This window comes from Pyrus communis, chromosome 14, assembly GCF_963583255.1.
Source record: "Pyrus communis chromosome 14, drPyrComm1.1, whole genome shotgun sequence".
NCBI lineage: Eukaryota > Viridiplantae > Streptophyta > Magnoliopsida > Rosales > Rosaceae > Pyrus > Pyrus communis.
In genome coordinates, this window is record NC_084816.1 from 22,073,675 (window position 1) to 22,088,449 (window position 14,775).

Sequence of the window (14,775 nt, forward strand, 5' to 3'; positions counted from 1 at the left end):
AACCAAAGGAGCTATATTTACCAGTTTTAAGTTTATACTTTAAATTTATGGTTAATTTAATTAAACTACATTTGAATGTTTTCAAATTTAACCGTTGAATTTGAATAAATTATTGCAACTGAGGATTTGAGCCCAGAAAAAAAAGCCAAGAAGGGGCTAAATTTGGCTAGTCTGATGCCCATTTGGCCAAATAATGGTCTGGTAGCTTCATAGAATTATAGCCCAATCTTCAGTTACAGATGAGTTTTTGGATAAATCAGGCTATTTTTTGGCTTTTAGACGTTTAGCCCTCTCCATTGGAGATTGCCTAATTGAGAGGTTGGCAAACTATTTGATTGATCTTCAACATAACTAAACTTAGCATTAAACGTACAAACTCATAAACCATTTTTACTTCCTCTATTGATATTCATTTTAATAGTGTAGAAATATTGTTGTAAAATGAATCAAAGAATGTAATTGTTACGTTTGAAATTAACAGTTCGCATGACCTTGTCCTTTCAGTCCTTGTAGATTTGATCAAATTGATTTTCTTATTCATAATTACAATACCAACATTAGATCACTTGCTTCAGCATAGAAACTGAAATCTTGTCATTTGTTTTCGACGAGAAGATTGATTTACTTCGGAAAAAGAATAGAAAATATTGTATTTGCTTAGAAAATATTCTATTTGAAAACTTGTCATACTTGGCAGCTAAGTTTTAATAATGCTATTTGAATGTTTTCGGGCCTAGTATATATAAAAAGTTGAGAGTGAATCTCACATTGGAAAAGGAATAGACATTGTATCTACTTATAAAGATTTGCGCTACTCTCCATCATATTAACAATTACTTTTATGGTGCAACCTCAACTTCTATCATAAAATAACCGAGATCCCCTTGTTAGCAAATGGTGGAGTACATTGAAAGTGAATTTTACATTGATTAGAGGAGTAATGTCCTTATATAGATTCATAAGTAAGTTGAACTACTCTTCATATTGCCAATTAGTTTTATAGTAGGCCCTCAACTTTCTTCGTTACTAAAAGTCATTATTTTGGTTCTCCACATTCTAATCCATAAAAAATCTCATCCTTTACGCATTGCAATGCACATTTATATTTTCCATGACATACAATCCGCTAGTTTTTTTTTTTTTTTTTTGTTAAATTTAATCATGTGCACTACTTCATGTGACCTAATTTTTCTCTCTTGGGGACATTCAGAGCATATTTAATGGAAGATGCAAAATTATTTGAAATGAGCATTTAAATTTATTTTTTTTGCCAAAAAACGTAAGCAAAATGTATTTACGTCTTTATTTACTTCTTTAAGAGGGCTCCGCTAGTTTAAGAGAGAAAAAGAAATTGAAATCTGTACATTTTTATCTTTGTATTAAAGATACTCTTATGGTACTTGGATTGGTTTTGCATGTAAATACTTGTATTTAATTCGCAACGAGTGAACTTAATGAATGAAGATAATGGTAGGTATACTGTCAGCATATGAAATAAAAACGATAACGCGTTCTAGTCAAAACAACTATTCAAATGATGCATACATAAAATGGATCAAATTAATATCTCAGCTCAGGTATTGATAGTTGACAATTCAAGCCACTCTCGAATTGCCAACTGGCAACAGTAGTAGAAAGTAGAAACAAGTAATTTCCCTCTATCAACAATGCGAAGCATGTTATTTTTCTTTACGAACAATATAAGCGTGCAATTTCCGTTTGGCAAATCGTTAACAGATAACAGTACACTGGAGTGACTTCTTTTTTTTTGGTTTTTGGGGAAGGGGGGGAGGGGGGGGAGGTGCCTTTTTGAAAGTGGCCCAACCTTTTTTGGTGTGGTATGTATTTAACTGTAATTTGATTTCCTCTGTCTTTTCGGTGTCTTTTTTTTTTTTTTTTTTGGAAGAACTTTTCGGTGTTATTTTCCAAGGGCAAGTTAGGTAGAACATGAAGTCCTTGCAGTTCCCACGTACTCCGTCCCATCTTTCTGTTTGCTTTGCCTTTAAAACACCCATCTGATTTTCTTCTTCAGATGCCAAAGTTTGCTAAGAAAATAATGATGAAAATGTTCTTCCCTCGACTTCTTCTTCATTCTCTTTTGGTGGTTTGCTTTGCAGCCCTTGCTTTCGGAGCTGCTCGATTGCCACAAGATGAAGGTAAGTCGTACATTTAACCTTAATATATATTTAACTATATGTCAACTTAGGTTGCCACAAGATACGAATTTAATACCAAATTAGGTTGCTTATTGTGTGGCTTAACAGAATTCCCTCATCCCTTTAGGGTAAAATATATTGTTGTACTAAAAAAAAATTGGTTCTTCCTTGTTAATCACCTTAATTTGTTTCATCCTATAACTTTGTAAACTTATTAATGGATAAAAACTTAAAATAATATATCAGTTTGGATTCATGATTCACATTTCTTGTTTGCATATGATTTTATATATATATATATATATATATATATATATATATATATATATATATGGTGTAACATCTATAGTACTAATTGCACAAATATGTATATTTTGACTATATATATGCTCCATTTTATTCTTTGTAGTGCAAGCTTTAGCTGACATAGCAAAGACACTAGAGAATTCGAGCTGGGCTTACAGTGTAGATCCATGCAGCAGCCAACTTCCATGGACTAATAAATCGGCAGGATTTCAGAGGGCCGTCACCTGTAATTGCTCCTTTGACGACTCCACTGTCTGCCATGTTACCGGCATGTAAGCCTCTCTCTCTCTCTGAATATTTTTAAAAGATTACTCAAATTATATGTAAATGATTACCTAAATCAAAAATCATATAATCATTAGATTAAGAGTGCTAATAGATCCACGTCATTGTCATATTTCTACATCTACAATATAATTTCACACATCATAAAAAAATTAAAACTGGCATGCTTCCTTAATTGCCACTACCCTAGCGCCCACACTAGAATGGTAGAATCTCCTCCCACCTCCCATCAAATACAAAAGGGAGAATGGGGTGCTGTTTGTGGCTGGGGAGGGTGACGGATGATTGGGGACTTGATAGTCGTCGGGCCATCGTGGATGATTTGGGAGATGATGGATTCATTTTTATTTTTGTTAGTTTTAGTTTTTCTTTATTCTCTTTTAGTTTGTTTAATTTAAATTATAACAAATATATAAATATGGAATTAAAAGTCTTTTGCTAAAAGGATAAATATGTAATTAGTATTTTCATTAAAAGGTTGGTGGGAAAATAAGCAAATGTGATGGTTTTAGTAGCATTCTAGATTAAATGCCGGTCAATTTCCTACTTTTTGGAAGCACCTTATATTTTTGTCGTCAAATTAAATTATATACCTTAAAGCATCCCCAAAAGGAGATCAAATTTTAAACATAAAATTTAAATTTGAAAGCTTATGTGACACTTTTATCGTATTTAAAGTTTTGTTCTCTATCAGATATTTCAATTTAAACTATTATTTTTTACATTATTTATTGTCAACAATTGTAACGGAATTGAAGTTGTCAAATTTGAAAGTAACCACCTTTGCTGCAAATCAACGTCAAGTCAGATAAGAATTGACATTTCAGTTGGAAAACATAAGTATTGTCCTTGTTTTTTTTTTTTTTTTTTTTTTGTTATTTGCTGATATGGACTTTTTGACATCTACTTTGGAGATGTTTAGTGATTTCAAACTTATTTAGTGTTTTGCAAGGATAAGTTACGAATGAAGATTTTAGGCTTAAATGTTAAATGGTCCATGTTTTTAACCAATCAATCGATTTAGTTCCCATGTTTTCAGTTAAGCCAAATTAGTTCATGTGTTTTCAGTTTAGGCAAATTAGTCCATGTGTTTATATTTATTTGCTAATTCAAGATAATTTTTTAAATGATGGTTACAAAGAACATGGGCCTAACTTCATCAGATGAGACATCACGTACCCTTCCCAAAATTGAAAGCCCTTCTTAATCGAGCGACTTCGACAGCCTTTGAATCTTACACCCGCTCCGCTCGGAGATAGAAAAGTCTGCTGAAAAGTCCATTAGACAATATCTAGAAGAAGCTGATATGCAATCCCAAGAAACAAATATCCCATCGATGCTTTTCTTACAACCCATAACATATAATTAATTACTTACTGTATATTAAATATGCAAACCAGAGAGTCGATCAGCATCTCTGATCGCCGCTGCTTGGGGACATCTCTTATATTTTGGAAGTCCTGGTGCAATTTAATGAAAAGTTCATACATATAAAAAATGATTTTTTGAACAATATATTCATACAAAATTCAACAATCAATATTTAAACTTAATTGAAATCAGTATTTCATTTTTACTAATTGAATAATCTTCAATTTTTATAAAATTATGATTTAGGGTTCATCCATGAAAAAATGGAGCACGATTGAAAGAGAGATACATGAATGCACCTGTGTTTGTGGAAGAAAGTAAACACAAGTTTTTAAGAAAAGTGAAAAAAAGTAATACACAAGTTTTTTTTATTGCTAGAAAAAGGGAGAGAGGCCTGATTTTTTAAAGCGTAACTGTAGACATCGAAATTTCAGTAAAATAAATGTTAACCAATGTATTAAAATTACAACATTTATTTACTTCACCAACCTCACACACTTACTTCACCTACAACCTCCACTCACTTCACCTACAACCTCCACTTACTTCACCTACAACCTCCACTCACTTCACCCAAAAAATGAATGGTGGTGATTCATTCTCAAAACCTATAAATAGGCTTCTCCATCAAGAGGAATAGAGAATCAATTTACAAATACATTTCTCTACTCCCAAAATGGAAGAGAATACTCCCCACAAGGGGGGACCAAAACCTTGAAGCCTTAAAGTTCTAAAGCTCTCAAGAAAATCCCGGAGGACCAAGAAAGCACTCTTCATTTTTCGTCAAATCCTCCTTCAAGATCAAGCCCCAACGGCCCTTGAAGAACTCCCACCAACTCAAGATCAAGCCCCGACGGCCCCTTGAAGAAAGTGTTCATCATTCATCATCCGTTCATCCTAAGATCAAGCCCCAACGGCCCTTTGGATCAACAACCTCAACAAATCCACACATCCAATCGTTCTTCAAGACTAAGCCCAAAAGCCCTTGAAGATCTGCTCATCCATCAACCTTCAAGATCAAGCCCAAAAGCCCTTGAAGAAATCCATACACCCATTCTTCAAGATCAAGCCCAACGCCCCTTGAAGATCCATTCATCAACTGTTCATCCTAAGATCAAGCCCCAACGGCCCTTTGGATCAACAACCTCAACAAACCCACACACCCATTCTTCAAGATCAAGCCCAACGCCCCTTGAAGATCCGTTCATCAACTGTTCATCCTTAGATCAAGCCCCGACGACCCTTTGGATCAACAACTCATCCACAAACCTACACCTTACGAAGATAGAATCAGATGATCAAATTTGAGAGAGATCGTAACCCCAAAATCATTAAACACAAAAATATTATTTTGTACACGTATTCTTGTTTCTTGTTTCAAGAATTTTTTGTGTTCACAAATTTGGCAAGCCAGGTGGGATCATCTCTACCTCTCATCTCTGTCTCTGTTCAAGATATTCACGCACACTCCATGGTTTCAAACAAAGAACAAGTGATGACCATCGGCACTACCTCCATTGAAAAACAACTGGTTCAGATGAAGGAAACAATTACAAGGCTGATAAAGATTGCGGAGGAGAAAAACTTGCAAACCACCAGACTCATTAACCGTCTGGAGGCGCAGCATGGCGTCAAAGTGAAACCAAGCTCTCTTCCAACTAAGAAGACCGAGGAAGGTTTCGACCCAAACGCCTACAAACTCATGTCAAAGGCCGGGTACGACTTCGCTTCTTCTGATGCGGCTGGAAAGAAGGTTTCAAACACTGTCAATGACAAAGAACGTAACCTCACCAAAACTCAAAAGAAGTTGAAGGAGCATGGTTACGGAGTTGACAACAACAAAGCCGGACTTGGCTTCACACCAAATGCACCCGTGAAGATTTCAAGCAAAGTGAAGAAAGCTAGCGCTCAACACATCAGCGTGAGCATTGAACAAGACCAAAAAGAGCCTAAACCCGCCCCTCGGACGTCGGTCTTCGATAGGATGAGTCATTCAAGCTCCAGAATTTCAATGCTTAATCGCATTGGTAGTTAAGACCGAACCTCTGTCTTCAAAAGGCTTAACGCGCCAACATCCCAAAGTTATGTTTTTTAAAGGTTGTTAAAGCCTAAGAAACAAAGCAACACAACTATCTATCCTCTGCGACGATCAGCTTCGGAAAGATTTGAAGATAATGAGAAGCCTTTTGGAAAGAGGAAGACAACACCAAAGGAAGAAAAGTTCGATGGGTTAGCAGAAAAAGACGACATTCGAAGCTTGATTCCTTCAAGGATGAAGAGCCAAGCAATCCTAGAGGTCGACGCAAAAGGACCACTGAAGGTAAGGAGGCGCATCATCGTCCACACTGGCAAATCTTCATGCCAACAAACCCAAGAGAACGGCACTGAAGATGAAATCCCTAAGAAAGATGTCACTTCTGGCTCTTTCAACTCAAAGTCTTCACCTCGACTGTTGGGGGCATGCTCCAAGTCAAGTGAAATTGAAGGATGGATTCATGTCACTCCGAAGAAACTGCACGAGAAACATGTCTTCTCCACAAGTGCACTAATTAGAAAGGAGGGAAAGCAGCTTTCGCCAACCTCCAAAGCAATGTGAAAATGTTGAAGATAAGAAAATTTCAACACAAAGATCGTTCATGCGGGATCTTTTCTTCCTCGAAGACTTATTCAATTTCTCGATCAAGGCTCCTTGCTATGAAGATTGTGAGGAATGCATTTCAAAGATCGCTTCGAAGAAATTGGACAAGCAGCAACCATCTTGTCCACAAGTTTATCAGTCGAAAAGGGGGCAAAACAGCTCTTGTCAACCTCCAGAACAATGTGAAAGTGTTGGAGATAATGAAATTTCGACACAAAGATCGTCCATCCCCATCACAATGTGCGACCTCTTCCCAGAAGACTTCTTCAATTACTCGGTCAAGGCTCATTCCTATGAAGATTACGAGGAACGCCTCTCCCAGATCGCTTGACAAATCCACAACAACCAAAAGCTCCTCGTTCGCACGAGCCTAAAAGGTGACAACCAACGCTCATTGCCTGCATGAGCTGAAACTGCAAACGGCACCAAAAGCTCCTTGTCTGCACGAGTTGAAACTGCAAACGACATCAAAAGCTCCTCGTTCGCACGAGCCTAAAAGGTGACAACAAACGCTCATTGCCTGCATGAGATGAAACTGCAAACGGCACCAAAAGCTCCTTGTCTGCACGAGTTGAAACTGCAAACGACACCAAATGCTCCTCGTTCGCACGAGCCTAAAAGGTGACAACCAACGCTCCTTGCCTGCATGAGCTGAAACTGCAAACGGCACCAAAAGCTCTTTGTCTGCACGAGTTGAAACTGCAAACGACACCAAAAGCTCCTCGTTCGCACGAGCCTAAAAGGTGACAACCAATGCTCCTTGCCTGCACGAGTTGAAACTGCAAACGGCACCAAATGCTCCTCGTTCGCACGAGCCTAAAAGGTGACAACCAATGCTCCTTGCCTGCACGAGCTGAAACTACAAACGGCACCAAAAGCTCCTTGCTTGCACGAGCTGAAACTGCAAACGGCACCAAAAGCTCCTCGTTCGCACGAGCCTAAAAGGTGACACCAAAAGCTCCTTGCCTGCACGAGCTGAAATTGCAAACGGCAACAAACGCTCCTTGCCTGAATTAGCTGAAACTGCAAACGGCACCAAAAGCTCCTTGTCTGCACGAGTTGAAACTGCAAACGACACCAAAAGCTCCTCGTCCGGACGAGCCTAAAAGGCGATAACCAAAAGCTCCTTGCTTGCACGAGCTGAAACTGCAAACGGCACCAAAAGCTCCTCGTTCGCACGAGCCTAAAAGGTGACAACCAAACGCTCCTGGCCCGCAAAAGCATAAACTGTGTACGGCAAAATCATCACCAAAATCACCATTAAAATCCCAAAAAAAAAAAAAAAAAAAAAAAAAAAAAAAAAAAAAAAAAAAAAAAAAAAACCATCATTCATTTGAACTACGTCATGACTTGATCCCTCCTCAACCAAGGGTACGTAGGCAACTTGAAACTTCAAAACTTCAAGTACAGTCACATCATCAACAAAAACACAAACACTTTGGAGAAACTTCCATCAAACTTCAAGATCAAGCCCCCAAAGGCCCTTGAAGAAACTTCCAACCGTTCTTCAAGATCAAGCCCAAAAGCCCTTAAAGAAATCCGCACAACCATTCTTCAAGATCAAGCCCCGACGGCCCTTGAAGAAAGTGTTCATCGTTCATCATCCGTTCATCCCAAGATCAAGCCCCAATGGCCCTTTGGATCAACAACATCAAAAAATTCACACATCCAACTATTCTTCAAGATCAAGCCCAAAAGCCCTTTGAAGATCCGCACATCCATCAACCTTCAAGATCAAGCCCGACGACCCTTGACAAAATCCGCACAACCATTATTCAAAGATCAAGCCTCGATGGCCCTTGAAGAAATCACAAGTCCGATTCAAAATCAAGTGTTCACCACCCTTGAATCAAATTCAACTCCAGATAAAAGGAGTAAGTTCAGACCTTCGGGGGAGACCAAAAGAATCCTCCAGCCCAGTTCAAGATTAAGCCTGTGGAAAATCAACGATTGGAAGAAACCAGAAAATCTTCCAGTCGAACTCAAGATCAAGCATCGATGGCCCTTGAAGAAATCACAAGTCCGATTCAAAATCAAGTGTTCACCACCCTTGAATCAAATTCAACTCCAGATAAAAGGAGTAAGTTCAGACCTTCGGGGGAGACCAAAAGAATCCTCCAGCCCAGTTCAAGATTAAGCCTGTGGAAAATCAACGATTGGAGGAAACCAGAAAATCTTCCAGTCGAACTCAAGATCAAGCCTCGATGGCCCTTGAAGAAATCACAAGTCCGATTCAAAATCAAGTGTTCACCACCCTTGAATCAAATTCAACTCCAGATAAAAGGAGTTAAGTTCAGACCTTCGGGGGAGACCAAAAGAATCCTCCAGCCCAGTTCAAGATTAAACCTGTGGACAATCAACGATTGGAGGAAACCAGAAAATCTTCCAGTCGAACTCAAGATCAAGCCTCGATAGCCCTTGAAGAAATTTTCAGCCCAATTCAAGATCAAGCCTCGACAGCCCTTAGGTTGACATCTACATTAAGGGACTTCAAAACGCATCTTCTACACGTGACAAGCACATGTCTACGACGCGCCTTGAAGTGGGGGCATTTGTAGACATCAAAATTTCAGTAAAATAAATGTTAACCAATGTATTAAAATTACGACATTTATTTACTTCACCAACCTCACACACTTACTTCACCTACAACCTCCACTTACTTCACCTACAACCTCCACTCACTTCACCAAAAAAATGAATGGTGGTGATTCACTCTCAAAACCTATAAATAGGCTTCTTCATCAAGAGGAATAGAGAACCAATTCACAAATACATTTTTCTACTCCCAAAATGGAAGAGAATACTCCCCACAAGGGGAGACCAAAACCTTGAAGCCTTAAAGTTCTAAAGCTCTCAAGAAAATCCCGGAGGATCAAGAAAGCATCTTCGTTCTTCGTCAAATCCTCCTTCAAGATCAAGCCTCAACGGCCCTTGAAGAACTCCCACCAACTCAAGATCAAGCCCCGACGGCCCCTTGAAGAAAGTGTTCATCATTCATCATCCGTTCATCTTAAGATCAAGCCCCAACGACCCTTTAGATCAACAACCTCAACAAATCCACACATCCAATCATTCTTCAAGACTAAGCCCAAAAGCCCTTGAAGATCTGCTCATCCATCAACCTTCAAGATCAAACCCAAAAGCCCTTGAAGAAATCCATACACCCATTCTTCAAGATCAAGCCCAACGCCCCTTGAAGATCCATTCATCATCTGTTCATCCTAAGATCAAGCCCCAACGGCCTTTTGGATCAACAACCTCAACAAACCCATACACTCATTCTTCAAGATCAAGCCCAACGCCCCTTGAAGATCCGTTCATCAACTGTTCATCCTTAGATCAAGCCCCGACGGCCCTTTGGATCAACAACTCATCCACAAACCTAAACCCTACGAAGATAGAATCAGAGGACCAAATTTGAGAGAGATCATAACCCCAAAATCATTAAACACAAAAATATTATTTTGTACACGTATTCTTGTTTCTTGTTTCAGGAATTTTTCGTGTTCACAGCAACACTATAAAATTCTTCTAAGCCCATCCAAATTTTTAGGGGTGTGTTTAATTGAGATTTTGAAGGTTTTAAAAAGTTAAAAATTCATAGAGCTTGATGGAGTTTTAGTTGAGTTTCATAGACTCCATGTGAATTCCTTCAATGCCTGATTTCTTAACATCTAAATTACACTAAAATTCTTCTAAATCCATTAAATTCCTTAATTTTTTAAAATACTTTGAAATCTATTTTTAAGGAATACACACATAGTTTTATGGACTACTTAAAATCATAATTGAATACATCCAAATGAACTTCTACGGAAGCAATTCTTAACAAGCTAAGTTGGTTAAAAGTTTTCGCCCTTACACCCCAAGTCCCGTGTTTGAATTCCCCTTGTGTAGTTTAAATGAGTTTAGTGTCCTATCACGTTGCCAAAAAGACAAATAATTCCAAACGGTTATTCAATTACAACTACTTTCTTTTTCAAATCCATTCTAGAAAAAAAATTCTCAGAACCCCTTCTTGTTCATTTGTGCCCGAAATTTATAGTGTTTTCCAGATTCCTCTATCTAAATTTCTAAAAATATTTTATGAACTAGCAACCGGTTCATTTGGAAGTGTCGCATCCCAATTCTATGCAGCTGTTTGATGCAGTTTTAAAAATGCAGAAATAATCTCTGCCACGCACACTTGCAGTGCAGTGGAAAGTGTGTAGAACTCATACTGCTGCTCTATGCTGTATGCAAGCATCATTGTTCCCTTGAAAACTATCAACATAGTTATTAGTAACAAAAACCAGAAGCACACCTAACTGTGTGTAATTATACAAGTTGTATTCTTTCTAGGGACATTCACCATTCATCCTTTTCCCTTGGTATTTTGGTGCTTTCTTTTCCTTTTAGTCACGGTAACGGTTCTTTGTTAATTTGTGTTCAAGCAGAATTTGGCAAACCCAGGATTTGCCAGGAACACTCCCACGAGAAATGGTCAGGCTCAAATATCTGCAAGAAATGTAAGAATTTGGAGTCATGCAAATGATCTGTTCTTTCACATCTAAGTTGCCTGTATGTCTGTTTCCAATGAGACAATGGCTAATTTCTTTCATTCTTCTTCAGCGACCTCACCCGGAACTACCTGAGTGGTACCATCCCTCCAGAATGGAGCTCCCTTCGACTTGTCAACATGTACTATCTTTCTCGCTCTGCATCTATGCATATGTGATATTCTCATTGTATTAGAATATTTTTTTTTTCAGTTTTCTTCAGCCATTTATTTCTTAAGCTATGAAGCTATTCCATGGGCGTTGTTCCTACTTCATATTTGTGTCCCTTCAGTGGTCATGAGCCATTTGAATCATAAAAACTGAATCTAATTGTGACATACGAGTTGTGTTGCAGCTCCCTTATTGGAAATCGTTTGACAGGTCCTATCCCAGTAGAGTTTGCAAACATCACCACCCTGAAGAGTTTGTGAGTGATGATTACACATTTTTTATGGATATCCTTAGGGATCTTTCAAAATCAATGGATCAATGGAATTGATTTTGTTTTGTGTAGGGACCTCAGTTCCAATTCTCTCTCTGGAGCTCTCCCTGAGGAGCTTGGGAATTTCCCACACATGGAAAGAATGTAAGATTGTCTTATTCAAATTTTACTGTGATTAAAATATTTTGGTTTGTTTGGATTTGCTTCTCTGCAGACAGATGCTGTATTTTTCACCAGTAAATCATCCACTTCCTAATTGTTATATCTGTTTTATTGTTAGGCTTCTTTCTTCAAACAAGTTCACTGGGTATTTGCCAGATTCATTTGCAAACCTTACCACATTAAAGGACTTGTAAGCTTCTGTTGTTCTTTTGTTCTTGAAGATTTCCTAAGCACCCAACTTAAATTTTTTCTGAATTCTGAGACTAATTGGTACTATTTCCCTTTTGCGAATCATTATGCAGTCGGATCAATGACTGTAACTTTTCTGGGCAGATACCTGATTTTATTGAGAAGTGGACAAATCTTGAAAAACTGTGAGTGTTTTCCTTTGGGAAGTGTTACTGGCAATCCAAAAATCTCATTCTACACTCCTCACAAGTGTATTTTTCTTTTCAAATATAGAAAGTTTGGAGTATAGAATGAGATTTTTGGAGTGCCAATAACAATTCCCTTTCCTTTTGGATGTCATCTTTTCTGCTACTTGATTCTCAATATCATCGCTAATTCAAATGTTATGACTTGTTAAAACAGTGCGATTCAGGGTAGTGGTTTGATGGGGCCAATTCCTTCCGGCATCTCTCTTTTGACAAGCTTAACTGACTTGTTAGTATATCTCATATCTGTTTATAAGTACAGAACAATTAGCAATATAGTAGTTTCTGTTCATAGCTCAATTTTGACATGCAGGAGAATTACTGACTTGATTGGACCTGAATTACCCTTCCCTCCGCTCCATAATATGAAAAACATGAGGACACTGTGAGTTAAGGCTTCCATGAAACACAATTTTTGTCCGTATATGAAATCTTTTTGCAACCTCAAAGTTTTGGTGTTTCTGTTACAGGATGTTGAGGAGTTGCAATATTATCGGAGAGCTACCTCCATATCTCGGGCAAATGCCTAAATTGAAAACTTTGTAAGTAGAAACGTCTCTGTCCCTATTTTTACCGTCTTCAGATAAAAAAAAAAATTCTTCCAGATGTTATTATACTGACTAAGAGATTATTAAAATGACTTGGACGATGTTGGATGGACTTTATGTTTCTGTATTTATAATACCATCTCCAAATCTTAGGGATAAAGCCAAAAAATTTTAAGTCATTACCCAACAATTCTGCTCTCCGAAGATCCTTGTTTTGAGAACATGTAAGGATTAAATATATATTAGCCACAAGATTATGTTAATTTAGATCCAAAGGCTTAAAATATTTGACAACTTAAAATAATGACCTTAAGGAGAGCAAGACTCCATAACCCAAAAACTACTTTTCTCCTCCAATTTTAGCCCGAGATTATTAAATAATGACTTTAGCCTAATTTTTTATTTTCGGTAACTTTAAAAAAAAAAAAAAAAAAAAAAAAATTTACGTGTATTATCCTAATTTATTTTTATGAACAATTTAATTTTAAAATATTCAAATTATGATAAGTTATCATACAAATACATAGGTATTTATAATGTTTCAAGTGAAATTTGATTTAAATTATTTTAAACGTTAGATTTAATTTTCAGCCGTCCAATCTTATTTTTAATTTAAAGCTTACATTTTAAGTTTTATCCCATGGGTTGGAGATGGTCTAAAAGAACAGCTTTTGGATGGCATTTCCCTCTCGGAGAGCATATCTAAACTGCATTTGCAATTTGTTTGTGCAGAGACCTCAGCTATAATAAGCTGACCGGAGAAATTCCAAGCAGCTTCGCTAGTCTAGCAAATGCGGATTATATGTAAGCAATTTGAATGACCAATCTAGTCTTTATCACACGAAATTCACGCAGACATTCTTCATGGTTTTGTACTTTTGTTACACCCCAGCCCGACAAGCTGGAAGTTTATTTAATAACAATTTGACTTGCACAAAATTCAGGCAGAGGGTTTTGCCACACTGCAGTCTGACGAGCTGGAAGCGTTACTAATCACGCTTACTATAATTAAGGACTCACAGGTTAAGCTAGAACAAAATGTTAATACTCGAGCGAATAACTGACACTAGATGGTCATAATGAAAACTAACAAACTGAGAAAACTGATTAACCACTGCCATTGAACTGACTCGCATATTCATCTTGATTTTAGTTAGACCAAGTCGGATTTTGATTCAAATATGGTCACGAAAAGTACTGAAAACAACACCAAAATTGACATGAGATGATATTGGTAAATTTGTTAGTCATAATATATCTCAACAGTTAACTCCTAAAAGTTAAATTGATCTTTTAGCTTACATCCAGAACATTTGCTTGAGTTAGTTCTCACATTTTCCCTTTTAATCTAACAACATATATGAAATCGAAGAGAGAGAATGAGAAATTTTTACCTCTGGGTGTGTCGACTTGAAGATCACAGGTTTGATCTTTGGATCCGCTCGTGTGCAGCCTTAATCTCGCGAGATTGCTGGCGAGACTAAGAATGGCGAGAGAGGGAATCGGCGGGGGATTTGACGGAAATTACAGAGTGAGAAAAGGGAGGGATGGGAGGATTTGATGGATGGTTACAGAGAGAGAGTCGGGAGAGGAAAAGAGGGAATGAAAAGGGGATGGAAACGGACGGAAAAGTAGTCGAAGCAGAGCAATCCACGATGATTGACGCGTGGGCTCCCTTCCACTGTGCAAAGCGGTGGCAATTTCGTAAATAAATTGAAATTTCCAATCTGAACGGCAGTGAAGAGGCGGTGGCAGTTTTGTGAATAAAGTGAAATTCGGCTCAAGTCACTATTTATTTGTACACTGCAATTTCTCCCTCTTCTTTAGACTAAAGTAATTTTTATCAGCACAGAAAGATTTTATTAAAATCTCATAATTTCATAATTTTTAAC

General features: G+C 37.6%; 1 protein-coding gene and 1 long non-coding RNA gene across 2 annotated transcripts; one reads left to right on the forward strand and one right to left on the reverse strand.

Moving 5' to 3' along the window:
• Nucleotides 1-3,073: 3,073 nt before the first annotated feature.
• On the reverse strand, nucleotides 3,074-14,729 carry LOC137715012 (uncharacterized). Its single transcript, XR_011065501.1, has 3 exons — nucleotides 14,278-14,729; nucleotides 4,125-4,207; nucleotides 3,074-4,012 (listed from the first exon to the last, which is right to left on the reverse strand). It is a non-coding gene; the product is annotated as an uncharacterized lncRNA (long non-coding RNA).
• LOC137715011 (probable LRR receptor-like serine/threonine-protein kinase At1g53420) lies at nucleotides 11,103-14,285 on the forward strand. The gene is made up of 10 exons (XM_068454211.1): nucleotides 11,103-11,267; nucleotides 11,371-11,439; nucleotides 11,653-11,724; nucleotides 11,812-11,883; nucleotides 12,020-12,091; nucleotides 12,204-12,275; nucleotides 12,493-12,564; nucleotides 12,649-12,720; nucleotides 12,806-12,877; nucleotides 13,616-14,285. The coding sequence occupies exons 1-10, from the start codon at nucleotides 11,239-11,241 to the stop codon at nucleotides 13,689-13,691; spliced, it is 678 nt and encodes a 225-aa protein (XP_068310312.1). The 5' UTR covers nucleotides 11,103-11,238; the 3' UTR covers nucleotides 13,692-14,285.
• Nucleotides 14,730-14,775: the final 46 nt, after the last annotated feature.